The 26,070-nt window shown below is 56.8% G+C and overlaps 1 protein-coding gene across 7 annotated transcripts; it reads right to left on the bottom strand.

Moving 5' to 3' along the window:
* Positions 1-936: 936 nt before the first annotated feature.
* On the bottom strand, positions 937-25,525 carry TNFRSF13B (TNF receptor superfamily member 13B). 7 transcript variants are annotated; one of them, XM_047757648.1, is made up of 7 exons: positions 25,296-25,525; positions 21,281-21,341; positions 13,860-13,988; positions 9,854-10,099; positions 3,478-3,663; positions 2,939-3,217; positions 2,689-2,790 (listed from the first exon to the last, which is right to left on the bottom strand). In XM_047757648.1, the coding sequence occupies exons 3-6, from the start codon at positions 13,966-13,968 to the stop codon at positions 2,952-2,954; spliced, it is 807 nt and encodes a 268-aa protein (XP_047613604.1). In that variant the 5' UTR covers positions 13,969-13,988; positions 21,281-21,341; positions 25,296-25,525; the 3' UTR covers positions 2,689-2,790; positions 2,939-2,951. The 7 variants fall into 7 exon arrangements, with proteins under 7 accessions (XP_047613599.1, XP_047613604.1, XP_047613603.1 ...); XM_047757647.1 differs by lacking the exons at positions 21,281-21,341; positions 25,296-25,525 and adding exons at positions 23,241-23,555; positions 23,848-23,879; XM_047757643.1 differs by lacking the exons at positions 2,689-2,790; positions 21,281-21,341; positions 25,296-25,525 and adding exons at positions 937-2,068; positions 24,681-25,215.
* Positions 25,526-26,070: the final 545 nt, after the last annotated feature.

Below are 26,070 nucleotides of genomic sequence, written 5' to 3'. Positions count from 1 at the left end.
GAAAATGAGGATTTCTAGGCGTGAAGTGGATTCGAAAGGCATCGTTGTGGTTTTTTCACTTGCATGTTTGGCTGTGCTCACGGAAGGTGGAAGCTCTGCCTCAGTGACAGTGCCAGCTCCTCAACCCCGCTGCACCGCAGGGGAACTCCTGTCGTAGTTGTAATCATTCTGAAAGATAACTTGAGTGTCTAAAGCAGAATAGCAAGTGCATCAGGAGGTGCAGAACACCTAAGAGCAAAACCAGCAGCAGGTGTGGTCCGGGCGTCACCACCGGACACGTGACGTGACGCTGCTGGATGAGGTTGCTGGGATGGCGCGAAGGTGTGTGTGGCGAACAGCCTTCCGAAGCCACAGGAGGAGGCACAAAAAGGACGGGTGTTCAGAGAAAGGCGGGGGTGCTCAGACCCCCGTCAGAGGGCGTGCACTTGGGGGTGAGGCCGAGGGTGTGACGCGGCTGGTGGTGGTCGATGCCGTGTCACACGTGCCCCGCAGAGTAGCTCTCAGCACCTGAGGGAGGTGTGCCGGGGGCTCCCTCCAGAGGGAGCAGTTGTGTGGGCATGTGTCAAATCCGTATCCCATCACCGCCTCATCAACCCAATGTTTCAGGTCACGCACGCTCTTGCCACTGAGCAGGGCGGCCAGGCGGGAGTGGGGCCCATGCTGGGTCCTGGGGGCTCGGCCTCCTCAGGTTTCCCCTTGGCTCTGGCTGCGTGGCCACAGCCAGGTGGCCGTCGGGTAGTCCCAGCAGAGTCTGCCGTCTGGTCCTTTGCAGAAGAGCTTGCTGAGTCCGGCAGGGGCCAGGTGGCGGGAGGGCACAGGTGGCATTGGGGAGCCCCGTGGGGGCTGGGGGAGCCCCGGAGCTCGGCTTGAGGCGCAGCAGGTGTTGGGAATCAGGGTGTATCTCGGACGTCAAAGCAGCAGAACACAGAACGCAGATAAAATTGATGGTATGTAGAGTTTTCAGATTTTCTTTCCAGCAAGGAACCCCGGTCCGAAACCCATGTAAACGTACAAAAGACCCATTGAAAAACTGACAAAAAGCAAGGTTATTCTGTCAAAAGCCATGGCTTGGCATTCATTTCCCTGCGTTTTCGGTAGCCATACCCTGCCCCCTCCAGCCCCAGAAGCATCCCCAGAGCCCCTTGGGTTCAGATGAGCAGAATTCGAGAACTGCAGAGGGAGAGGGGCTACCCACTCCCTGGAGGGGCTTTCATGTCTGGCGCGTGTGGGCAGCTCGAAAGTGTGCTGTTGCGTTGCCGGCAGGTACAGGGTTGAGTCAGTGCTGTACAGGCGACACTGCACTGAGATGTCCAGCCCACACTGGGCTGACTTGTCTTGGGCAGGAACTTGGTAGAAGCCAACTTGCCTTCAGACAGAGCTGAAGCAGGGGTGACCTGGGGAGGCATGTGTCCTGGCCTGAGCGTGTCCCCTGGAAGGTGGCCTCCTAACCCTGGCTGCCACCCGGCACGACCCTCTTTGGAGACGTACAGCCATGGTCCTGTGAGAATGGGGCCATTAGGGCACAGGGGTGCTTATGAAAAGGGGGGACTTGGATGCAGAGACAGCTGCACGGAGGGAAGAGGATGAGAGGAGTCACAGCAAGACCGTCCGCAAGGCCCTGGCTCCTCCTGCCTCGGCCTCCGCAGGACTGGCCCGAGGACACCTCCATGGGCTCCAGCCTCAGACGGCAAGGTGTCTGCAGGTGGAGCCGCCAGTGTGAGGTGCTCCAAACGGCAGCCCTGGAAGCGGGCAGGGCCTCTTAGCCCACGGGTGGCTCGAAGACAGCGCATCACCCTTCCTGTCCACACCACCCAGAGTGTGTTGTGTGAACCTTGGATGTGTGTCCGTGTGCCAGGCCGTTTCGGGAGGTGGCTGGTGATGTGCGTGACCCTGCCTCTATCTCTCTGTGCAAATGCTTCTCGGAGTCGTGCATTTTCAGGTTTAAATGCTGCTGAAATGGAGGTTTCAGTGCTAACAGGGATGTGTGTACATCGAATACGTGGTGCTTGGATGTCATGAGCGCCATCAGTCAGGATGCGTGAAAATTCAGCAGGAGGTGAGAGGGGGTCTGGAAGCAAAGGTTAAGTTAAAGAAAACGATGACTGGAGTTCCTGTCGCGGCTCAGAGGTAAACCAGTCTGACCAGAACCCGTGCGGACGCAGGGTGGCCTCCCCCCTCGGTGGTTTAAGGATCCAGCGTCGCCCTGAGCTGTGGAGCAGGTCGCAGCCTCGGCCTGGATGTGGCTGTGGCTTGGCAGTGGTGTAGCCCTGCGGCTACAGCTCCCATTAGCCCCCTAGCCTGGGAACCTCCATATGCCGCGGGGGCGGCCCTTAAAACAAGGGAAGAAAAGATTCTCTAAAGAAGCGTGCAGGTTCGTGTCTAAGTGAGCGCGCTCCTGCGGTGGTCTGGGGACGCGGCAGCCTGGCGCCGGGCGCAGCCCGCCCGCCCTTCCTCTGCGCCCTCGGCCGGCCTTCCGCACACAGGGACCAGCACCCCGTGCCCGCGCGCGCACAGCAGCTGTCACGCCTCCCTGAGGAGGCACAGGAGGCCGGCAGCTTTCTCCTCTTACACGGAAGCGGCAGCGCACCTGCCACCTCCGACGCCGCAGAGGCCACCTGCCTGGAGAGACCCAGCCCTCGAGCGGGGGGTGGGGGGCCCGACCGCGCAGTGATCACGGGGAGACGGGACTGGGCAGCGAGGGCGGTTTTATTTCTGCAGAGGGGTTCGCCGTGTCCTGCAGGTGTGGCGCCTGGACAGCAGGGGTGTGTGTGTGGGGGGGTGATGGTGGACCTGCAGGGAGACCCGGGTCAAGGCCTGGCCCCGCCCCCCCGGCCCTTCCCCCCCATGCCCCCCACCCCGTTCCTCCTCCTCGCTCCCCTTCTCGCCCCTGTCCGCCCCCCCCCAATTCTCTCCTCGCTTTTTCCCCAGCTCCCCTCACCGTTCCGCCAGGTTCACGTTGGAGGGCTTCCTTCCTGGGCGGGCGTGCGCATGACCTCGATGCCCGCCGTCTCGCCGTCGGGGGCGCGCACGCAGGGCTGTCCGGCTGCGCTCGGGCCGCAGCGCGCCCACCTCCCCGCGTGCTCGGGCCCGGGCCCTGGTGAGGCGGGCGCGCCTGCGCTCTCCTGGGTGGGCGCCCTGCGCTCGGGGAAGCAGAAGCTGCAAGTCTCCACCGGCTCCGGCAGCCCCCCAGCCGCGCTGCCCGCTGCCGTCCAGTGATCTGCACGGGGAGGGGGGGTGGGGAGGGCGTTGGCCTCCACCGGCACCCTTCCGGCCCGCCCCCCAGTCACCCTGGCCCAGGGCCCCACCTCCTCGGCTGTTTGCCCTGCAGGCCCGCCCCCTTCCCCCGGTGCCTGCTCTCTCTGCTCGCCTTGATTTCGAGCTGGCTTCAGCAAGGCAGGACGTGCCCCCAGCTCGCTGGGAAAGAGCCGGTCACGGTTCTCCACTTGAAAGCGGGGACGGGGGCCCGTGCGTGCTCACCCTTGGAGGACTTGGCCTGGATGCGGCATGGCCCGGGGGGCGGCCGGCAGGAGAACTGGCCCTGCCTCCTCCTGAAGAAGCAGGCCACGGCCAGGAGGAAGCAGCAGATGACGGCGCAGAGGCAGAGCCCCAGCGTGCTGTAGACCAGGGCCAGCTGGTCCGCGCTCAGCCTCAGCCCTGCGGAGGCTGCAAGACAGCAGGAGGCCCCGAGGTCAGCAGGGGCCTCCTCTGAAGCTTCCTGTCCCGCCCGCAACCCCTTGGCCTGTGGGCTCTCTCCTCCTCAGGCCCTAGGCAGACCACGAGGCGGTACCGTGTCCCTTGGAGGACGGGGCCCAGACCTCTGGGGGCCTTCCCCGCCCTGAGGCCTGCCCCAGCCTGCCAGCGTGATCTCAGACCCAGAGGGGACTTTGCGCCGCCTCCCTCACTGGGGGGCGTAGTTGGGGCAGCAGCACAGGTGGACAGGTGTCTGGGGAGGGTGTCTCTGTCTCCTGACGGGGTCACAACGTGTTGCAGGTGTAAGCAGGGGGGCCCCCTCAGGGCCCTGAGCCTCTGGTGTGGCTGCCAGAGCCTGCTGGCGTGACACGGTCCCTCGAGATCCACCCCCCACCCCCAGGCCGGGCAAGGACTGCTGAGCCCGAGCCAACGTAAGGGAGCGTGACGTGCTCCTGGCCGCCCGCTGCGCCCTCAGGCTGCGCCGACACTGCTGCAGGGTCTCGATACCCCTCCCTATCCTGCAAGGGGGGATCCACCGCCTCCGTTTAGAAATTGAGATGCAATCACACGCCCTCAAACACGCCACTTAAAGGGGATGTGTGGCTGTGTGGTGTCACCACCGCCTGGGCGTGTCCCACCTGACTCCACGCCCCCAGCCACAGCCGCGTGCCTGGTCCCTGTGGCCGCCTGTTCTGGACACTTGGCATCTGTGGAGTCATGTGACACGGGGCCTTCCTTGGGCTCGGCCCCTCCCATTCTGCGCGTTCCCCAGGCTCATCCCTGTGGGTGCAGGACTGAAGGATGCTTCCTTGCTCTGTTCGTTCACGAGGGGCCTGTGGGTGTTTCCGCCTGCTTCATGCTGTGAGCGTTCGTGCACAGGTTCCTGTGGCCATGGACCTGGGGGTGGAATCTCTGGGTCACGTGGCACCTCTGTGTTGAACTGTTTGAGGAACCTGTAGACTCTGCCACGGTGGTTGCACCGTTTTATAGCCCATTTTGCAGATGACACAACTGAGCTATGCAGTTCCCATGGTCCCAAAGGCAGAGCAGTAAACGGATAAGTCTGATGGACTCCAGGCCAGGGCTCCGGGCTGGCCGCACAGAGGTGACAAGGCTGGTGGCTGCTGTCTCTCCCGTGTGCTCCTTAGAGTCCGTTTTGTAAAGTGACAAAGGTGGGCTGACGTCAGCACTCCGGGCGTGTGATGCTGGTGTTTGTGTCCTTGGTCCAGGTCTCTGAGAGGCCACGGGGCAGGGGAAGCCAAGCCCCCGGGTCGGGGGTGGGGAGCACACCGAACCCGGCTCTGCAGACCTGAGGCGGAGGCCCTAAGGGGTGAGACGACCCAGGGAACGGTCACAGGGCCCTCGATAGCTGGGTTTCCCAATGCCCAGGTCTTTCACCTGCGCCCCTGCCCCTGGTCATCTCCAGAGTAAAATTAAAGCATCATCCTGGGCCATCAGGGAGAGGCGGGCAGCCTTCATGTCAGCGCCGGAGCTCCCAGCGGCCAGAATGCTGCTAAGTCCGCAGTGAAGCTCCGGGTCAGCGCAAGAAGGAAGATCGTGCGTCTTTCGGCCGATGTTTTCAGCGCAATTTCTGACACCCAGATAACTCAAGATTGGCGACAAGTGTTCAGAGGTGGTCCCCGAGTCCTGCCCTTCGATCAGGCCTGGCTGGCCTGGTCTGCACCCTGAGGTGGCCTGGCGCGGCTTCCGCCCTCCCAGGTGCCCTCAGCCACCGCATGAGAAGTGCAGCTGGCAGGGCCGCCGCCCTGACCTGGGGGAGAAGTGAGGCCTGGCCAGCCCAGTGTCGGCGCTGAGCCCCGCAGCCCACAGCCGGGAAGATGCGGGGGCTTGTCTGCAGGCCACCGAGTTCTCAGTGGCTGTTAGTGGCTGTGCTAGACAACCAGAGCCGGGACCTGCTCCGGAGGGTGGAGGGTGGAGGGCAGACCTGTGATTTGGGGCTTCCTGAGGGAAGTGAACTAGTGCCCGCCTGGCCACCTGCCCCTGGCACATGCTTTATAAAGCTTCTGGACCCAGAGGCAAAAGGCTGTTAAAACTGCAAAAGGTATCATTTTCCGCCTGTGTCAGGAGGCTGGAGAAACAGGCCCCTCCTTGGTGGGTGGCCTCCCCTGAGGGCCTCCTGGGGCATGCACTTTCCAGCTTCCTGTTGATCCCCCACTTCCATGTCAGGGGACACCCCAGCCCACCCGACGTGGACACAGGCGTTTGCAGGAGCTTCGTGTGTAACCAAAGCCGGGGACCAGCTGCATGTCGGGGGGTGTCCACGGCTGGGAACGCACGGCATGTCGGGCTTGAGATAGGCCAGACCCGAGAGGCAGGAGGTGGACAGGAAGGGCGAGGTGGTGCTGCAGTGCGGCTGGTGTGGAACCTGCGCAGGTCAGAGTCCGGGTGAGCCAGCAAGCCCAGCAGGTGCCGCGTCTCCAAAGTCTCGTCCAGTGCCCTCTCCGTCGTCTGCCGCCACCTGTGCGTGTCGTCCGCTCCGGCTGGGGAAGCAGCAGGGCCTGCCCGCCGCCGCTGCACTGCTGAGGCTGAGGTAGAGGCCGGCCAGATGGGAGGAGGGGGTCAGGGAGTCCCAGCGGCTTGCAGGCTGCAGGACGCAGTCCCCACCACCTCTGACTGCTTTGCTCTGTCATTGAGTCGTGGAGATCTGCAGGCTTGGATGCTGCCTTTTGCCAGCCCTCGGTGACCTGGGCCTCAGGACAGGGCAGCCTCAGCTGGCCCCTCACCGTCTGCTCACCCCAGTGACCTGGGGGCTCTTGTTCAGAAAGGATGTGACTTCTGACCTCTGTCCTGTTGGAAAACCAAGCCTGCAGGTGCAGTTCCAAGCACCGCCACCTGGGGGCAGCACTGTTTACTTCGAAGTGGCTTTTCCATTTGGTTTGTTCAGTTTTACTGTTTTTTAGAGCCAGGTGTCACCTAGAAACAGGATTTCTCAGCAGTGGCGGCCTGGGATGGGCTTGGGATGGGAAGCAGTGCTGTGACCGTCCAGAGGGGCCTTGTTTCAGCCAGTGTAGCCGAGGGCAGGACATGATTGGAGCCTGGGCCCTGCAGCCACCCCGGCCTGCTGTCAACCTGCCTGCTTGGGAACTAGGGCGATGCCCGCACACCTGGGTCTCCTCCATGTGTGTGTGTTGGGGGGGACACCTGGCCGCCATCATCCTGGGAGACACATCTGGGCCAGAATAGGCAAGGAGCTGTTTCCAGAATGCCCCCCGCTTCCCCGATCAGGGCCTGGGGCCCCCAGTCCTGCTGCCGGGAGTGGGAGGGAAGGGGGACATGGCTCCCATTCCGGCTCCCTCCCCAGCCCCGATTTCCCGGACAGCTACCCCTCTCCTCTCTGGCTTCTGCCCCCAGCCTCTTATCAAGCGGGGTCAGTGAGGACACCATCCTGGGACCTGGCTTCAGCCCTGGGTGGGGGGCTGGGGCAGTCTCCACTGTGACATGTGGCCGGGGGGGGGGGGGATGCTCCGGAGATGACCCCCTGCGCTCATTCCTGGGAGGGAGCCGCGTGCCCCTCCCGCCACGTCCACCCCAGCCATCATGGACACGGCCCTCCCACAAGAGGACATGGGACCTGCGTCTGGGGAAAAGGAGTCTTGGCAGGTGTGATCCAGTTAGGGTCTTGAGATGGGCTTGGCTTGGGGAAGGGTAGCCCTGATTCAGGCACAGGTGTCCTTAGCAGACACACGCAGGGAAGCCCCGTGGGGACGTGGGGACAGGCAGAGGTGTGGGGGGGCTGTGGCTGCGGAACTAGAGCCAGGGGTGTGCCCTGGGGCGCACACGTCCAGCCTCCAGGCTGAGAGGAGGTCTGTGTTCAAGCCCCAGTGGTGGCGTGGCGACACGGCAGCCGCGGGAAGCTGGTGTGCCCCAACCCAGGAGAGGACCCGCGTGCACCCTCCCCGCCCAGCGAGGCCCCTGGAGCTGGGCACTGCTGGGACTGTCCTGGTGGGGGCCGGGTAGCACAGAGTCACCCAGAGTCCTTCCGGTCACCCAGAGGCTGAGGGGGCCCTGGTCACGCCACCCAGAGTTCTGAACTTGGGACCCAGGGGCCCACACATAGGGTCTGGGGGCCCCGTGGGCTTCAATAAAAAAAGCCAGTCTTAGAGTTCCCGTCGTGGCTCAGTGGTTGACGAATCCAACTAGGAACCGTGAGGTTGTGGGTTCGATCCCTGGCCTTGCTCAGTGGGTTAATGATCCAGTGTTGCCATGAGCTGTAGTGTGGACACGGCTCGGATCCCGTGCTGCTGTGGCTCTGGTGTAGGCCGGTGGCTACAGCTCCGATTCGACCCCTAGCCTGGGAACCTCCATGTGCCGCCGGAGCAGCCCAGGAAATGGCAAAAAGACAAAAAAAAAAAAAAAAAAGCCGGTCTTACGTTCACTGAACTTTGCCTTTGCTCCCACGTCGGGGAGGCCGTGGCCCGGCGTCCGAGCGGTAGCCGCGCCCGTCCACAGGGAGTCCCCCGCCCGCAGGCCTCGGGCCGCCAGCACGGCCCCCGCCACACCGTCTGGTTATGGAAACGCTTCTATAGAGAAGCACCTAGATTTGTTCTGATGTTGCAGGCTGTGCCGTTTTGGTAATACTTAGATTTAGTATTTAATTTGGTTTAATATTTTGAGGTACCATGTTGATGGTATCTCCGTGTCGCTGGTTGTTCTAACCCTCTGGCTTTGTTTGAGACACCTCAGGACATTGTTCCCGGCAGGGTGCTGGGCCCCCCGGTGCCGTGGGGTCCATGGGGCTGAGGCCCTTTCATCCTGCCAATCCCAAACAGATCGGTCCCCTTGCTCTCGGTCCCGTCCTTGCCACCTGTCCCCTTGAGGGGCTGTGCCACCCGCCGCCTGTCTCCCAGCGTGACGGGGGCGCTCTCTTAGGGGTGCCAGTTACGGCCTTCCTTCCGACGCTGCCCCCAGCCTCCAGGAAAACGCCAGGCAGACAGGGCCTCTGACTTCTGCTGTCTGTCCCCTTCCCAGGCCCCTCCAGCTGGCCCCCCTGCTTCTTCCTGCAAGGGGCCCACCCCCTTTCTGCCCGGGCACCCACTGCTCCGGGGCGGCCGCTCCCTTCCCCGTGCCCAACCCCTGGCAGGAAGGAGCCCCTCACGAGGGCCTGGGGTCCCCACTCCCCCATGTTTTGGTACTGAGGCCCCTCCGCCCCACGACGGGGCAGACTGACAGGAGAGCCAGGGCACGGGGAGGCTCCGGCCTGGTTCTGATCGTCTGCCCCGTATCCACGCCTCCTGCCTGTGCACTGGCAGTTCCTCCCACAGGGAGGCTTTGCTCTCCTCCTGCCAAGGGCCCAGAGGCTGCGCGTCTGCCTCCGACACTCCCGCCCGCCCTCTGGCCCCAGGAGGAGAGTGCGAGACAAACAGAGCACGGCTCCCTCCAGCCAGGCCCACACCGGTGAGCAGTAACAGCCCTGGCCCTGGAGCTGTTGGCTACGTGGCAGCAGCTCCCTGACGGGAGAGCAGAGCAAAGGGTGGCAGTCTGACCATGAAGGGCCAGGCTGGGCCCCTCCGTTACAGGGACACGCAGGGCTTGGCCTCATGGAAACGACGTCACGTGGAAGGTCACGTGCAGGAGGGAGGCAGCCAGCCCCGCCAGGCCAGGAGCAGTGTCACCACCCTCCCCAGTGTCTGCGGGTCCTCAGCCACACGCCCCTTCTGGGCACAGAGCGGAGCAGCTGAGCCGAGGCGTTTTCAGGTCAAGGCCAACGCTCGCGCGTCGTGGAGGCCCCTCCAAGGGCCCTTCTCACAGTCCAAGTTGGCTGCCCCCCACCGTGAGCTTTTTGGTGACCTGTTCCCCGTCGTTCTCAGGAAGTCCACCCCCCGTCACTGGAAGCGAGTCTTGCTCACAGGTCACCTGTGCGGGCCCCTTGCTCCCCTTTGTTTCAGGAACTCGTTCGTCCTGCGATGCGAGGCTCCCACCTGTCGGGCCTTTCTCCCTCTCCTGCCTCCTCCTTGCCCGCAGGCCTTGCCTGGTGTCCCCCTCCTGTGATGACCTCCCACTCCCCCCCCCCCCCCACCCAGCTTCTGGTCCCCTGCCTGCACTGGGCTCGCCGCCTGGCAGGGCCTCCCTGCTGAGGCCGGGTGCCCGCTTCCCTCCCATTCCGACCCTTGGACGCCACAGCGGCCGACCTCGGGTGGCTTACCTGGACCCGCATCCGATCCTCTGTGCTCGGACCCCTGGTACCGCCCCAGGCTGTCTGCCCTGGTCGAGGCCTCTCCGGTCCGCTGCCTCCTGACTTCTGGTGGGAGGTTCCCTTGGCTCCTGACCTTGTTCTCGCAGAAGAGTGTGCATTGCCTGGGGTGACGTCCACAAACGGAGGCACAGCTGATGCAGTCCCTCAGCAGCTGGTCGTAGTACCTGCCCTGCTCCTTGCGGCAGCTGAATGACTCTGGAAGACAGATGTGTGATGCTGCTGGGTGACCCACACTTGCTGCAACTGTAGGTCTGGCCTCAAAGGGTGTCAAAGTTTAAAAATAAAAATGTCCTAGGGAGTTCTCACTGTGGCACACTGAGTTAAGGCTCCAACTGCAGTGTCTCAGGCCACTGCAGAGGTGCAGTTTCAGTCCCGGCTGAGTGCAGTGAGTTAAGGATCCTGCATTGCCAGAACTGCGGCAGAGGTGTCGCCTGCAGCTCAGATTCAATTCCCTGTCCCAAGAGCTTCGATATGCCGCTGGTGCAAGGGAAAAAATCCTAGTCCAGTTCTCCAAAAGCAATCCCAGAATAATCCAAGTCCTTTTCCAATATGCGAGTCCTATTTTAGCTGCATCACACACACTTTGGTATGTAGTATTTTTTCTATATGTAATTTAAAATGTTTGCGTTTTTCGTTATTATTTCTCCTTTGACATATATATTGCTTAAAAGTGTATTTCTTAGTTGTAACCACGCAAGGACTTTTTAGTTATCTTTTAAAGCTGATGTCCAGGTTACTTGGTTGTCTCATGGTTTCTTTACGTGGACTTTTTGAGTGTCATAAAGGAGAAACGTTTCATGTAAACATAAGGAATGGAGAGGAAGCTGGGGCAGGGGCTGGAAGGAAGGTGGGAAGACTCACAGTAAGAGTGGTTTTCTGGGAGCTCCCGTCGTGGCGCAGTGGTTAACGAACCCACCTAGGAGCCATGAGTTTGCGGGTTCGATCCCTGGCCTTGCTCAGTGGGTTGAGGATCCGGCGTTGCCGTGAGCTGTGGTGTAGGTCACAGAGGCGGCTCAGAGAGCGAGTTGCTGTGGCTCTGGCGTAGGCTGGCAGCTACAGCTCCAATCTGACCCCTAGCCTGGGAACCTCCATGTGCCACAGGAGTGGCCCTAGAAAAGGCAAAAAAGACCAAAAAAAAAAAAAAAGTGTTTTTTCTGGAGTTGCCATCATGGCTCAGTGGTTAACGAACCCAACTAGTATCCATGAGGATGCGGGTTCGATCCTTGGGCTTGCTCAGTGGGTTAAGGACCCAGCATTGCTGTGGCTGTGGTGGAGGCCAGCAGCTGTAGCTTTCCGATTCAACCCCTAGCCTGGGAACCTCCGTATGCTGCGAGTGTGGCCCTAAAAAGACAAAAGAGCAAAAAAAAAAAAGTGTTTTTCCTGTCTTAACAATAAATGAGAGTTGCAGCAATATAAACAGGTACCGGTGCCAAGGCGCGTAAACTGAGCACACTTGCCCGAGAGCGGCTTCGCGGGCGTAACAGAAATTTCCACGTTGACAGCGTGTTTCTTGTGTCTTTAATAAGATTCTGCTCGTATCAAAATGCATCTCACATGCAGGTCCTAAGGGTGCATTTTGGAGGCGGTGCGAGGCAGAGGCCGAGAACCCAGAGCCTGAAGCCACGCGGGCTTGGGGAAGCCCTGACGGGCCACCGCGCGTGGGGGCTTGGCGTCGCCGTGTCCTGGCCGCCTCTTTCCCGGGAGGGCTGAGGACGGGCTGACGGTGACTCGGGTTTGTGAGGAGGACTTGAAGTGACCCGTACGGCGCCTGCCACACAGTCAGTCATGCTCAAGCTTTGAGTAGAATGTACACCTTGGCTTCTTTTTTTGTTCATTTTTTGTTTTTTGTCTTTTCAGGGCCATACCCCCGGCATGTGCAGGTTCCCAGGCCAGGGGTCTAATCGGAACTACAGCCACAGCCACGAGGGATCCTTAACCCCCTGAGCGAGGCCAGGAATCGAACCCGCATCCTCATGGATACTAGTCAGGTTCATTTGCACTGAGCCACAGTGGGAACTCCCACTTCTGCCTCTTTTTGAACCAAACACACACATCCTGACATCTTTTTCAGAGTAACGACCGTCGCGGAAGCCTGGATCTGGGGCCTCAGGGGAGACGCGGGGCCCTGAGGGGACCAGTGCCCTCCCCTCCCCCAACCCGGCCCCGGGTCTCCCTGACCCGACACTCATGAGAGGTAATCTGATTGACGGCAGGCCTGTCCCTGGTTTCGGACCCCCGTCTGGCCTTTGCAGGCGACAGTCCCCCCCCGCCCGGCCTCTCGAGCTCCCCGCTGGGCCTCGCTGCTCCCCGTCGAGATTGCCTGCACCACGCCTCTGTCCACGCGGGTCCCTCCAGGGTGCCCTCCCGCATGTAGCTTCTGTGCCCACAGACGTGATAGCAGTGCGTCTCGGGGCACTTCCCAGCCCCCAGCCGAAGCTGGTGTCTCCCAACTGTGACGTCGTGTGGCACGGCACCTTTTGGCCAGTAGGGGATAACCTCCTGGGAGGGCCTGTCCCTGTTCGGGGGCTTGGGAGTCAGAGTGAGGGAGGCTCTACCTCCGAGGGAGGCTCAGAGCCACGGCTTTGGAGTCTGAGTCGGTGTGCAAAGCCCAACTCTGCCACTCGTGTGCGGGGTCATCTTGGGCGAGTTACCCAGTTTCCCTGAGCCCCACGCAGCCAGGGTTTAGGAAGCCCTTACTCTGTGTCGGGCACTGTGCCAGGCCTGAGAAAGGACAGGAGTTCACAGTACGCTGGTGAGACAGACACCCAACAGCCACACAGGCAAGAACCTAACACACAGTGTGCCGAGTTCCATCAGGCAAAGACGACGCTGTGAAAAGAACAGCAAAAGCAAATACAGGAGTTCCCGTCGTGGCGCAGTGGTTAACGAATCCGACTAAGAACCATGAGGTTGCAGGTTCGATCCCTGGCCTCGCTCAGTGGGTTAAGGATCCGGCGTTGCCGTGAGCTGTGGTGTACGTCACAGACGCGGCTCGAATCCCACGTTGCTGTGGCTCGGGTGTAGGCTGGCGGCTACAGCTCCGATTCGACCCCTAGCCTGGGAACCTCCATATGCTGCAGGAGCGGCCCTAGAAAAGGCAAAAAGACAAAAAAGAAAGACAAAATAAAATAAAGACAAAAAAAAGCAAATACACTTCAAGACAGAAGCGGACGTGGCCTGAGTACAGAGGATGTCAAGGAATTCTTGCTGGCGGAGAAGGATTGAGGTTGTATTTAAAGACCCTTGTGTGTTAGGGACTCATGACCAACTATTTAAAAGTAAAATGATAGGAGTTCGTGGGTTTGCTCTAAAACACTTAAGCATTTGTTCATAAGAATGCAAAAATAGAGTTCCCGTCGTGGCGCAGCGGAAATGAATCTCACTAGGAGCCATGAGGTGGTGGGTTCGATCCCTGGCCTCGCTCAGCGGGTCAAGGATCTGGCGTTGCTGTGAGCTGTGCTGGAGGCTGACACCGACTGGGCCCCTAGCTCGGGAACCTCCATATGCCGAGGGTGCGGCCCTAAAAAAAGACAAAAGAGCAAAGAATGCAAAAATGAGAGTTTTGGCAGTGAAAAAAAAAACCCGCATGAGCAAAAAATTGGTTTGGGACCACAAGCGCAGAGTTGTCTTCTGCTGGGTACACAGGTTGATTATGCTGTCCACTGTCTGGCTGATAGGTTCTATGACAAAATTTCTGAAGAAAGTGTGGACAGAGAAGGACCAAGGAGGACGCTGTCGGAGAAGACCCGAAGCGTGGGTCGGAGGAGCCCGGGGGACGTGGGGAAATGCAGTCCCCGTGCAGAGGCCCTGAGGCTGGGAGCAGGAAGCAGCAAGGAGAGCAAGAGGGCGGAGGGTGCCACACTGTCCGCCTCCCTCCACCCCTCCTCGGGCCCGGGGGCAGGGGCAGCAGGGGCAGCAGGGCCAGTTCCACCCAGGCTCAGGCCCCAGGACTCACTGCAGAAGGCTGCACACGTGCGCGGAACCTGATGGCTGCAGATGGATCTGCAGTGGAGGCAGGCGGTCAGCCGGGGGTCCCAGTACTGCTCTTCGGGGCAGGGATCCATGGCCACCCTGTCCGCTGGCCCTGTGGGGCAGAGAGGCAGGGAGGGTGAGGGCCACGGGCACAGCTCTCTCTCAGGAACTACTTTTTATCAGAACACCTGTGGAACATGTGTTTCTTCTTCTTCTTTTCTTTTTCTTTTTATGGCCTCACCTGCAGCAGATGGAAGTTCCTGGGCTAAGGGTCAAATCAGAGGTGCAACACCACAGCCATTGCAATGCTGGACCCACTGAGCCAGGCTAGGGATTGAATCCACATCCACTATGTTGGGTTCTTGATGCCTGAGCCACAACGGGAACTCCTATGTGTTTCTTCTTTAATGAAAGTACTGGAGTTCCCATTGTGACACAGTGGTAACGGACCCAACTAGTTCCAGGAAAATGCAGGTTCGATCCCTGGCCCTGCTCAGTGGGTTAAGGAGCTGGCATTGCTGTGAGCTGTGGTGTAGGTCGCAGATGTGGCTCGGATCCCACGTTGCTGTGGCTGTGGTGTAGGCCTGCAGCTGTAGCTCCTATTTAACCCTAACCCAGAAACTTGCATATGCCACAGGTACAGCCCTAAAAAGACCAAAAAAAGAAAGAATGAATGAATTGAGCAAAGACCAGCAGCTCCCACTTGACACAGCAGCTTAAGCACGTGCGTTTGTCTTCCTTCCCTCTTGAAACCAGACTAAAAGGACAGGAAAAGATAGTTGTCCTCAAAGATAGAATGAATGAGGTTTCTGTGGGAGGGCACAGATGTCCACAGCACTTGGAGATAGAGGCAGGTGGCCTGGGGTGACTGGTGTCCGTTGGAGAGCATGACATCGATGCTCTTGGGGAGGGAGGCAGAACTGAGTCATAGAACCCGGGAGTTTCTGGAACCGGAGGCACCAGGTACCTCTGAGCAGCAGATGGGAGGGCGAAGCCGTGCACTTTACATAAAGAAGACTTGACCCCAGCAAGCCATGGCCTCTCGCCCACCCAGGCAGGAGGCTGAGGGTGGCAGTGGGGTCCACTCCCCCTACAGCCATACCTAAGGAGTGCTGCGGGCAGCTTTGTAAAGACGTCTCCTTCCCCATCCTGCACTGGGCACGCGATGAGCAGCCTCTGCTCTGAGACACCTGCCCGAAAGGAGAAGACCTGGGGACACTTGACGGGAGATGCTCAAAGAGTCGATCATGCCGCTGCCTGACCACCGAACATGCCAAACAAAAAGCAGTGAAGTTGAGGGGAGAAATAGTTCTAGGATAATATTTGGTTATTTCAATACCCCACTTTCAGTAATGAAGAGAAGAACCAGGGAAAAAAACAATAAGGGAGAGAGGACCTGAAAAACACTAAAACCAAACATAGAGCAGACATACCACACTCAGCAACAGCAGACTACACAGTCTTCTCAAGTACCCATGGAACGTTCTCCAGGACAGACCATGTATTAGGTCACAAAACAAGTCAATATGTTTTAAAAGATTAAAATAATTCAAAGTATCTTTTATGATCAAAATGAAATGAAACTAAACATAACAGAAGGAAAATTGGAAAGTTCACAAATAAATGGACATTAAACAATACATTCTTAAAAAGCCAATGGGCCCAAGAAAAAGTCACAAGAGAAATTAGAAAATATCTGGAAATAAGTGAAAATAAAAACACAACATACCTAAAGTTATGTGATATAGTGAAAGTAATGCTAAGAGGGAAATCTATAGCTATAAATGCATACACTAAAAAAGAATTTCTCAGATCACAGCCGCTATGTCGTGAGGAACTGGAGAAAGAAAAGGAAACAAAGCTCAAAGCAAGAAGAAGAAAAGAAATCGTGAAAGTTAGAGTGGAGGTAAATAAAAGAGAGAATAGAAGAGTTATAACAAAATCAACACAGCCAAAATTTGGTTTTTTGAATAGATTTATAAAGTTGACAAACCCTTACCTGGTTTGACTAAGAAAAAGAGGAAAATTAAATTAGTTAGAAAAAATAAATAAATTACTAAAGTCAGGAATGAAAGTGGGGCATTAGTACATATTTTATAGATTGAAAATTGTGCACCAACAAATTAGATAATCTACACAAATGGACAATTCCTAGGAACAGTCAATCGGCAGAAACTGATACATGGAGAAAGAATATCCGAATAGACCAATAACAAGGAGATTGAATCAGTAATCAGAAAACTCCCCCAAAAAGGCCAGGACCAGATGGCTTCACTGGCAAATTCTATCGATCATGCAAAAAAGAATCAAAACTAATCCTTCTCAGACTTTCAAAAAAGTTAAAGAGGGAGCACTTCCTGACTCATTCTCGGAGGTCAGCATTGCACTGCTATCCAAGCCTAATAAAGACAACTTAAGGAGACTGCAGACCAACATGCCTCAGAATATATGTGTAAAGCTCTCCACAAAGTACTAGCCAATCTAATCCAACAGCACATTGCAAGGATTATACATTATAACCAAATGAAATTCGTCCCCAGAAGGCAAGGATGGTTCAACATCTGGAAATCAATCAGTGTCATACACCACATTAAAAGAATGAAGGAAAGAAAACGACACAATCATCTCGATGAAGAAAAATCATTTTCAGGACAAAACATTCAGCAAAGGAGGAATGGACGCGAACTCCTTCAATGCGATTAAAGGCCGAAGGTGAAACGCCCACCGTTGACGTCATCCTCCGTGGGGAAACGCAGAAAGCCTCGCCCTGTGCCCAGTAACACGGCAAGAACGCTCCCTTTTACGACTTCAATCCGACGTGGTCCTGGAAGCCCTGGCCAGAGTAATTCGGCAAGAAAGAGAAATACGGCTCCGAACCGGCGAGGAGAGACTAAAGCTAATGGACGACATGGTCTCATACGTAAAATCTCTAAAAAGTTTCCCACACAAAGAAACCGCTAAATAACTAAAGTTCGGCAAAGTTGCAGGTACAAAATCAGCACACACAAAGTAGTTGCATTTGTGTATACTTGAACGATTCTAAGAGGAATGTATGGAAACAAATCCACTTACGAAGGCATAAAAGTAAATAAAATACCTAGGCATGAATTTAACCAAATTGGCGAAAGACCTTTACCTTGAAATTAAAGAAGACCTGAACAAAAGATATCCCATATCCATGGATTTGAAGACTTAATATTGCTACGCTGTGAGTGCCACCCAAAGTGACTTACAGATGCAGTACAATCCCTAACAAAGTCCCAATGACTCTTTTACACAAATAGATTAACCCGCCCCCCAAAATTCATTTCATCCTGAATAACCCAGACAATCCCGAAGAGGAGCAAAGGCGGAGGATGCAGCTGTTCCGCTTACAAAACTTACCACAGGGAGTTCCCGTTGTGGTGCAGTGGAAATGAATCCAACTAGCATCTATGGGGTTATGGGTTCGATCCCTGGCCTTGCTCAGTGGGTCAGGGATCCGGCGTTGCTGTGGCTGTGGTGGAGGCCCACAGTGGCAGCTCCGATTTGACCCCCAGCCTGGGAACCTCCATATGCTGTGGGTGTGGCCCTAAAAAGCAGAGGGGAAAAAACAAAACAAAAATCCCCCACAAAAAACAGACATGCAGGTCAGTGGGATAGACGAAATCCCAGAATAGGCTCTCCACGGTCAACGGGTTTTCAGTGGTGGGGAGCGGGGAAAGCGGGGCGCATCCCAGCCCAGAGAAGAAGGCGGAGGTGCTCAGCGGTGGTGGAGGGAGGCCAGGGGCGCCCCGTCTCAGCTAAAATAGGAGGAAGGAGGGAGAAACGTCTCCAGTGGAAACGAGGAACCCAGATAAGAAAGTCGGAGTTCCCGTCGTGGCGCAGTGGTTAACAAATCCCACTAGGAACCATGAGGTTGCGGGTTCGGTCCCTGGCCTCGCTCAGTGGGTTAAGGATCCGGCGTTGCCGTGAGCTGTGGTGTAGGCTGCAGACGCGGCTCGGATCCTGCGTTGCTGTGGCTGTGGTGTAGGCCGGTGGCTACAGCTCCGATTCGACCCCTAGCCTGGGAACCTCCATATGCCATGGGAGCGGCCCAAGAAATGGCAAAAAGACAAAAAAAAAGAAAAAAAGAAAGTCCGTGTGGCTGGCCGACAGGCGGCTCGGCTGTCCCCCCAGAACTGCGGGTGGATGCCTGAGAAAATCAAGGCGTTTCAGCCCCAGGGAAATCACCCCGTCATAGCCGTGAGCAGGGATCGGGGGGTAACTGGGTCTTGTCCCCTGCGGAGCAGTCACATGCCTGTGAGAGGGGACACAGCCCTTAGACCCTGTCCACGAGCAGGGCAGTGGCAGGACGTGCAGGGCAGGAAGGACGGGGCGGGGGAACTGCAGAGGGTTCCCTTTGGGGCAAACGGATGAGCTGGCAGCAAAGAGGCCAGCCTGTCGCTGGGCACCTGGTGGGCTTGCGGGTCCCAGAGGGTCCCACGTTCTGGGCCACACGTGTGCTCATTCACGCCCTCGCGTGTGTGATTCAGGAAGGAGGAGGAGGAGGGGGCAGGGATGACTGCTCCTCGGTGTCATTTCTGCCTCCTCTCGCAGGCTCATTCTGAAAACCGATTTGCCACGGTTCAGCGACAGTGTGTGAGCGCGTCGGTGCCCGTGGGGGACAGCTCAGCTCTGAGTCACCACCCGGTCACCTGGGGGACCCCGGCAGCCCAGCCTCGGTCCCCCTCTTCTGTACAGGGGGACTCGGCCCTTCCTTTGCCGAAGTTTCCTCAAGGACACGCACCCGACCGGCATGGAACCGGCCCACGACTAGGTTGCCGCCTGCTAGTTGCTGTCGGATCTGAGTGGTTTAAGGTATGAGGGCTTGGTGACAGCCGTTTCATCATCGTATCAGTGACAGTGATAGTGTCACCAGGCCTGTGAACTGACCCCGGAACCTGTTTGTGGCTCAAGCACCAGGACACCCCAAAGCCCCTTGTCCCTGTCAGTGTCGTGTCACCTGGCCTCTCAGATGTCATAGGTTGCCGTCCTGGGTGACCATGCGGCCTGTGTACCCTCTGCCAGGCGATGTTGCTTCTGGTGTCATTTGACGTTTGCGGGGAAGCCGTCGGCCTCCCATCCCTGAGCCGGGCACCTGCCATCATGCCAGGTCCAAACACCCCCGACAGGGCTGCAGCAAGGACGGTGACTGGAAAGAGGTCCTCGTTCTTGCCCTGGGCCGGGATGATGGCTGCGTTTCGTGTGGCCCCTCCCCGCCGGCATCTCCTCCCTTCGAGGGGATGAAGGGCAGAGAGCCTGGCCTTTGCTTTAAGACTTAGAGGAAAGGACTCTCGGTACACAGTGACTGTGGGCCAGAACGCAGCACAGAAAATAATTTCCCCTCGCTTAAAGAAAACAGCTCAATCAGTGATTTCAGTGTGACAGAGAATACAATTATAAAACCTTCCAGAGAAGGCACGGCTCAGCAACTTCTTTCTAACCCTCGCGTCTGAAAGGCCTTTCCCACTGTGACCCCAAATCCCAAATCTGTCACATAAGAGACGGATAAAATAGACTCTGCCAAAACACCAACCAACCAAACAACGTCTGCATAGCCTGAAGCACCTTAAGGAGAGTCCAAAGACAAACGAAAAATGAGACGGAAACCTTTGCTGCTTGTATCTAAAGAATAAACAGAAAGGAAGGACAAGTCCCCTGACAGAGAACTGGGCAAGGGTGATGAGCAGGCGGCGCACCGATAGCGACGCACAGCTAAAGATGCCCGGCCGCTTTCCTGAGAGACAAGCAACTTCTCACTGTGCCGAGACCATCTCCTCCCTAACAGACGGTTAAAAACCCGGGAGCTCAGGAACAGCTCCTCTTGGCAGGGCCATGGGAACAGTGGCCCCATTCAGTTTGGGAGGAGAGGAAGTGGGGAGAAGCCTCGCGGAGGCCGTTTGGCGGCAAAGTTTGGAGTCAAAGTTGTGGATGTGTTTCCCTGCTCGTGCAGTGATTAACCTCTGGGATCTGTTTCCCAGTGCAAAATGATACGTGCACAGCGGCAGTGTTTGTAAGAGCAGAAAATCCGAAGTAACCCGAATGTCCAGCAATAAGGGATTGACTGATGAAGTCATATGCTCCTATACACGGGACTATTATGCAGCTGTAAAAAAGGAAAAAGGAGGCGTTCCCGTCGTGGCTCAGTGGAAATGAATCCGATTAGGATCCATGAGGATGCAGGTTCGATCCCTGGCCTCGCTCAGTGGGTTAAGGCTCCGGTGTTGCCGTGAGCTGTGGTGTACGTCACAGTCGTGGCTCGGATCTGGTGTTGCGGTGGTTGTGGTATAGACCGGCAGCTGCAGCTCTGATTTGACCCCTAGGCTGGGAACCTCTAATATGCCCCGGGTGCAGCCCTAAAAATAGTAACATAAAATAAAAATGGAATAAGGAAGCTCTTTGTATACTGCTTTGGAAAGAATGCCCGGATATATTGAGCGGGTAACCAAAAATCAAAATAAACCGAGGTCCACAACAGCATGGCTTCTGAGCCCCCTTTCTTTCTCTTTGCAAAAGGGGAGAAATTCGAATATACATTTATAAGCGTTTGTGCCTAAAGAAACACTGTAAGGAAATATAAGAAACCAAAAACCTGCTTTAAATAAAATGCTTAGGGATAAACTGAACAAAAGCACAAACCTTGTTCATTGAAAACTACAAGATGTTCCTGAAAAAGATCAAAGGAGAACTAAAAAGGTGGGAAATATCCCACGTTCATGGATGGAAGACTGATTCGTGCTAGGACAGCAGGAGTCCTGAAATTATTCCACGGATTCAACCCAGTCTCAGTTAAATTCCCAGCTGGCTTTTCTGCAAAATGCGAGAAGCTGATCCTAACGCCACATGGAAACGCAAGAGACGCAGGGGGTAAAACGCTCTTGAGAGAGAACGTCAGAGAACCCACTTCCCGATGTCAAAACTTACTACAAACAGTCCCTGCGAGTGAGCCCCTGTGGGAGCCGCGTCAATACAGACACGGGTCAAGAGAACAGAATGTAGAGTCAAAAACGAAAGCCTAACATTTATGATCAATTGACTCTCCCCAAAAGGGCACCAAGAGGACTCCGCAGAGAAAAAGTGCTGCTGAGACCCACGTGCCAAAGAATTAATTTGGACCCTAGTTCCCCTGTGGCTGAGTCGACTAGAATCCGAGAGGATGTGGGTTCCATCCCTGGCCTCACTCAACCATCCAGTGACGCCATGAGCTGTCGTGTGGGTCACAGACGCAACTGAGACCCCGCGTGGCGGAGGCGGAGGCGGAGGCCGGCAGCTGCAGCTCCGATTCGACCCCTCGCCTGGGAACCTCCACATGCTGCAGGTGCGGCCCTAGAAGACAAAAAAAAAAAAAAAAAAAAAAAAAAAAAGAAGTGGTTTGGACCCTACCTCACAGCGCACCCAGAAACCAGCTCACGGCGGATCGTAGACCTCAGTGTAAGCAGAGAGCCTGCAGAAGAAACCAGGCGTGAACGCTCATGGTTGGGGTTCGGCGAGGAGACCAAGCCCGCACGTGACTGCAAAGAAGCTAGGAGAGCCCCTCGTGGCGCAGCGGAGACGACCCCGACTAGGAACCATGAGATTAAAAAGAAGATGGAGGAGTTCCCGTCGTGGCGCAGTGGTTAACGAATCCGACTAGGAACCATGAGGTTGCGGGTTCGGTCCCTGCCCTTGCTCAGTGGGTTAACGATCTGGCGTTGCCGTGAGCTGTGGTGTAGGTTGCAGATGCGGCTCGGATCCCGCGTTGCTGTGGCTCTGGCGTAGGCCGGTGGCTACAGCTCCGATTCAACCCTAGCCTGGGAACCTCCATATGCCGCAGGAGCGGCCCAAGAAATAGCAACAACAACAACAACAATAACAAAAAGACAAAAAGACAAAAAAAAAAAGAAGATGGAGAGTGTGGGCGTCATCAAAATTGAAAACTTTTGTATTTCCCAGAACACCATCAAGAAAATAAAAAGGTGGGGGTTCTCGCGTGGCTCTGCAGGTTCAGGATCCAGCCCTGTCCCTGCAGAGGCTTGGGTTGCTGCTGTGGTGTGGGTTCAGCCCTGGCCCAGGAACTTCCGCAGGCTTCAGGGGTGGCCAAAAAATAATGATGATAAAAAGATAATGCAGGTGTTCTTGTCGTGGTACAGCGGATTAATACTCTGACTAGAGCAGCTCGGGTTGCTGCAGAGGCGCAGGCTTGATCCCTGGCCCAGCACGGTGGGTTAAAGGATCTGGTGTTGCTGCAGCTGTGGCTCGGATTCAGTGTCTGGCCTGGGAACTTCATGTGCCACAGATGCGGCCATAAAAAAGAAAAGACAAAAAGATAATCCACAGACTTGGAGGAAATATTTGCAATGCGTATATCTGATAAGGGGTTTGTATCCAGCATCCATAAATATCTTTACAACTGAGTAATGAAAAGACGGATGACCTCGATTAACCACGGATCGAATGGCTCATCAGCACGTGGGAAGATGATCAGTATCGTTTGTTGTCAGGGAAACGCAATGAAAACCACACTGAGACACTGGCTGGGACGGCGGTAACGAAAGAAGGTGCAGCAACATGTGTTAGCAAGGATTCAGAGACCCTGGAGCCCGCGTGTTAACGGGGATGATGCAAACCGTGCTGCAGCTTTGGGAAGCAGAGTGGCAGTTCCGGGCGACAGAAGTAGTATATGGCCCAGCAATTCCACTCCCCAGAGAAATGGAAACATGTCCGTCCAAATATTTGACACGGGCACCTCAAAACCGTGGCGAGGGGCCACCTTCCACCAGCCAGAATGGCCATCACCCACAGGTCTACAGACCATACGTGCCGGAGACGGTGTGGAGGAAAAGGAACCCTCTTGCGCTGTTGGTGGGGATGTAAGCTGGTGCAACCACTTGGAAAACAGGATGGCGATGCCTCAGAAAACGAACACAGAATTCCCCCCGCATCCAGCAGTCCCACGCCTGGGCTTCTACCCAGAGAAAACCACGACTCGCAAAGACACATGTACTCCAACGTTCCCTGCAGCACTCTTTGCAATAACCAAGACACGGACACAACCTAAACGCCCCTCGACAGAGGAGTGGATCGAGAAGAGGTGGTACGTACACACAGTGGAGTATTACTCAGCCATTAAAAGGAGTGAAAGAATGCCATCTGTAGCAACATGGATGGACCTAGAAATTACCGTGCTAAGTGAAGTAAGTGAGACCAAGAAAGACGAATATCATATGATATTACTTATAGATGTTGTACAGCTATAAATGTAATAAAATGTATGGAGTAATTTAAAAAATAAAGATAAAATGTGGCAATCAAAACAAAAAAATACAGAAAATGAGCAGAAATCTTTAAAAAGAAATACGTGTACATGGATGTTCCCAGGGCGTCATTCACAACAGCCGGAAAGCAGAAGCCGCCCAAGCGTCGGTCCCCGGCTGCAGGATACGATGTGCCCTCTCCGTATGGGGAACGTTATTGGGCCACGAGAAAGGAGTGACGTCCCAACACGTCCAGGCCGCATGGATGGCCCTCGAAGGCGTTGTGCTGATGGTGGAAGCCCGTCGTCAGACAGCATATTCCGGTTTTATAAGCTGTCCCAAACAGGTGACTCTTGAGAGACAGAAAGTACGTTCGTGGCAGCGTAGGGCTGGGCGTGGGGAGGAACGAGGAGAGACGAGCGTTCCTTTTTGGGGTGATGAAAATGTTCTAAAATTAGGTTATGTGGTGGCTGCCCAGCTCTGTAAATATCCTACAACTGCTGAATTGTTTACTGTAAACGGGTGAGCGGGCATGTAAATTATCTCAACAAAGCTGTTGATTCTGGGGGAGGCAGGAACGGGGCGGGCGGAGGGCCGGGAGGAAAGCGGCTGTGTTTACCGCAATCTACTCTCTGGGCTTCCAGCCTGGGACGACTGTTCACAAAGCAAATTTAAACAGCCGGAGGGGGCTCCTGTCCTGACTCAGTGGTAACGAACCTGACTCATATTCAAGAGGATGCAGGTTCAATCTCTGGCCTCGCTCCGTGGGTTAAGGATCCAGCGTTGCCGTGAGCTGCATTGGAGGTCACAGAAGCAGCTTGGATCCTGCATTGCTGTGGCTGTGGCAGGTGCAGCTCTGATTCAGCCCCTGGCCTGGGAACTTCCGTGTGCCACTTGTGCAGCCCTAAAAAGCAAAATAAATCAATAAATAAGACACAAATAGATAGCAAGAGGACCTGACTTAAGAGTTTGGGATGAGCAGATACACACAACTATATAGAAAATAGGTGAACAGCAAGGCCCTGCTGTGTCGCACGGCGAACTATATGCCACATCCTGTGACAAACCAGACTGGAGCAGAATCTGACGAAGAAGGTGTGTGTGCGTGTGAAGCTGGGCACAGAAGCCAACCCAACACTGTAAATCAACTATCCTTCTGGTAAAAGAAAGCAAAGCAAAGCAAAGGGGACCAAACACAAGTGGAAAGAGCCCAACCTGGGCCTCTCGTCATTTGGGGAGACTAGAGGGAGAGAGCAGCCGCCGCCCCGGCCACAGGGAAGCCGGGGCGACGGTGGGTTGGCTGGGCCGAAGGCCGCCCGAGGGAGCCCCCAGACCCACTCAGGGTCTGGAGGCCACTGAGCCACTGGACCTGCCGTGCACGCGGTGCCCACATGGCCAGATGCCAGCCCAGCCACGCTGCCAGGTTTGAACCAACCTTCAAAAGAAGCCCTGCTCGAAATTCTCCAGGGTAAACGATCCGGCCTCTTCATTCAAAAACCAGCAAGGGAACAAAATGAGACAGGGTGGGAATGTTCTAGATTCGGACGTACAACCAAAGGGACGCGTCTGGGCCCTGATGTCATCAAATCGGCGGGAACGGGCCTTGGCCAGGCAGTCGCAAGTCTGGACGCAGGCCCTGTGGTGGCGCTTTGCAGACGTTGTCATGGCTCCCCCCAAAAGTTGGGGCTTTGTTTTTTAAGGTGTTTTTGTCTTTAAGAGGTAAATACTGAGGGATTGACAAATCAAAAACGCACGGCGTGGCTGTCTCTTCGCAGCCGTCCAGCCGCCCGGGGGGTGTGAAGGTGGAGGCCGGCTGCCGGCTGCCAGAGAGCTAGTTAGTTAGATGCTCTGCCTTCCATGACTCTCGGCCTCAGGATGTCAGCACGGCGTCCTGGGGATGTGCCTCTGGGCCCGGGACCCGTGAGGGCTGGGAGGCCCGGGGGTTCCTGCAGGTGTGGCCCACCTCCGGCCCTGCGGCTCTGCCCCCGAAAGCAGGCCGGGCCCCGCGGCCGCAGCCTGCAGGCCCTCGGCGGGCAGGCCCGGGAGGCCCCCGGGGCGGCCCGCCACCCCTGAGCCACGCGTGGGCACCGCCACCCCTGAGCCCCCCGGTGCCCGTGGCGCCCCGGCCCAGCCCCGGCTCGCGCCCCCGCCTCCCCGCTACTCACGCAGCTCCTCCTGGCCCGCCGGGCTCGTCACCTCCGCTGCTCCGGCCCAGGCCACTCCTTCCTCAGGACGCTTATTCTTAGCCTGAGATTTGATTAGCGCCCGGGCGGCACTTCCGGGGTTTCCCCCCAACCTGGAGGATGTAAATGAGCCCCCCCGCCCCCCGCGCCTGCGCCTGCGCGCTCCGTCTCAGGAGCTGGGGGCTCACTTGGCCTGACGATCCAGGAGTCCAGCTGGGTGCTGAGCCCCCAGTCTTGCTGCCCCCTGGGCCTGGTCCCCCCCCCCACATACCCCAGGCTCAGCCAGGGTGGACCAGCTCTCGGGCCTGCAAGTGTGGCTCAGGGCCCTTCCCTCTGCCAGGTCATTGCCCCGTCATCTCCTCTTCTTCCTCCTTCAGGCTCCGCTGAGGTGTCACCTCCTCCAGGAAGCCGTCCTGACTGCCCCAGCCCGGGTTGGTGGCCGTTCTCTGCTTCTTGGCTGCTGACCTTACCCCGTCAAAGCACCCGAGAGGCTGGCACCAGAGCCAGACAGACTGGGCTTGAATCTCGGCTCAGCCTCTTACCAGCAGGAAGCCTTGGGGGGAATTTACTTAACTTTTTGTGCCTCCGTCTTCTCTCCTGTAAAGTGGGTGCGCAGGCAGGACCCGCCTCCGAGGCTGTGATGCGAAGGCAGGCGGTGCACACAGCGCACAGTTACAGGCCCCAAGTGAGTTCTCAGGACGCGGCATCCAGGACTAACACGTGCCCCTGTCACCCTTCAGAGCTGCATTCCTGTGCT

Source organism: Phacochoerus africanus, chromosome 14 (genome assembly GCF_016906955.1).
Source record: "Phacochoerus africanus isolate WHEZ1 chromosome 14, ROS_Pafr_v1, whole genome shotgun sequence".
NCBI lineage: Eukaryota > Metazoa > Chordata > Mammalia > Artiodactyla > Suidae > Phacochoerus > Phacochoerus africanus.
Note: the sequence above shows the minus strand (reverse complement) of the source record. Positions and strands in the feature narration are given on the sequence as shown.

Excerpts from the sequence above, each read along its gene's own strand:
- TNFRSF13B (XM_047757643.1), bottom strand. The coding sequence starts at position 24,795 with ATGACAACGTCTGCAAAGCGCCACCACAGGGCCTGCGTCCAGACTTGC. Across the intron at positions 10,100-13,859 it reads CACGTGTGCAGCCTTCTGCA|AGTCATTCAGCTGCCGCAAG; the intron begins GTGAGTCCTGGG and ends TCTGTCTTCCAG. Across the intron at positions 3,218-3,477 it reads CCAGGCCAAGTCCTCCAAGG|ATCACTGGACGGCAGCGGGC; the intron begins GTGAGCACGCAC and ends CTCCCCGTGCAG.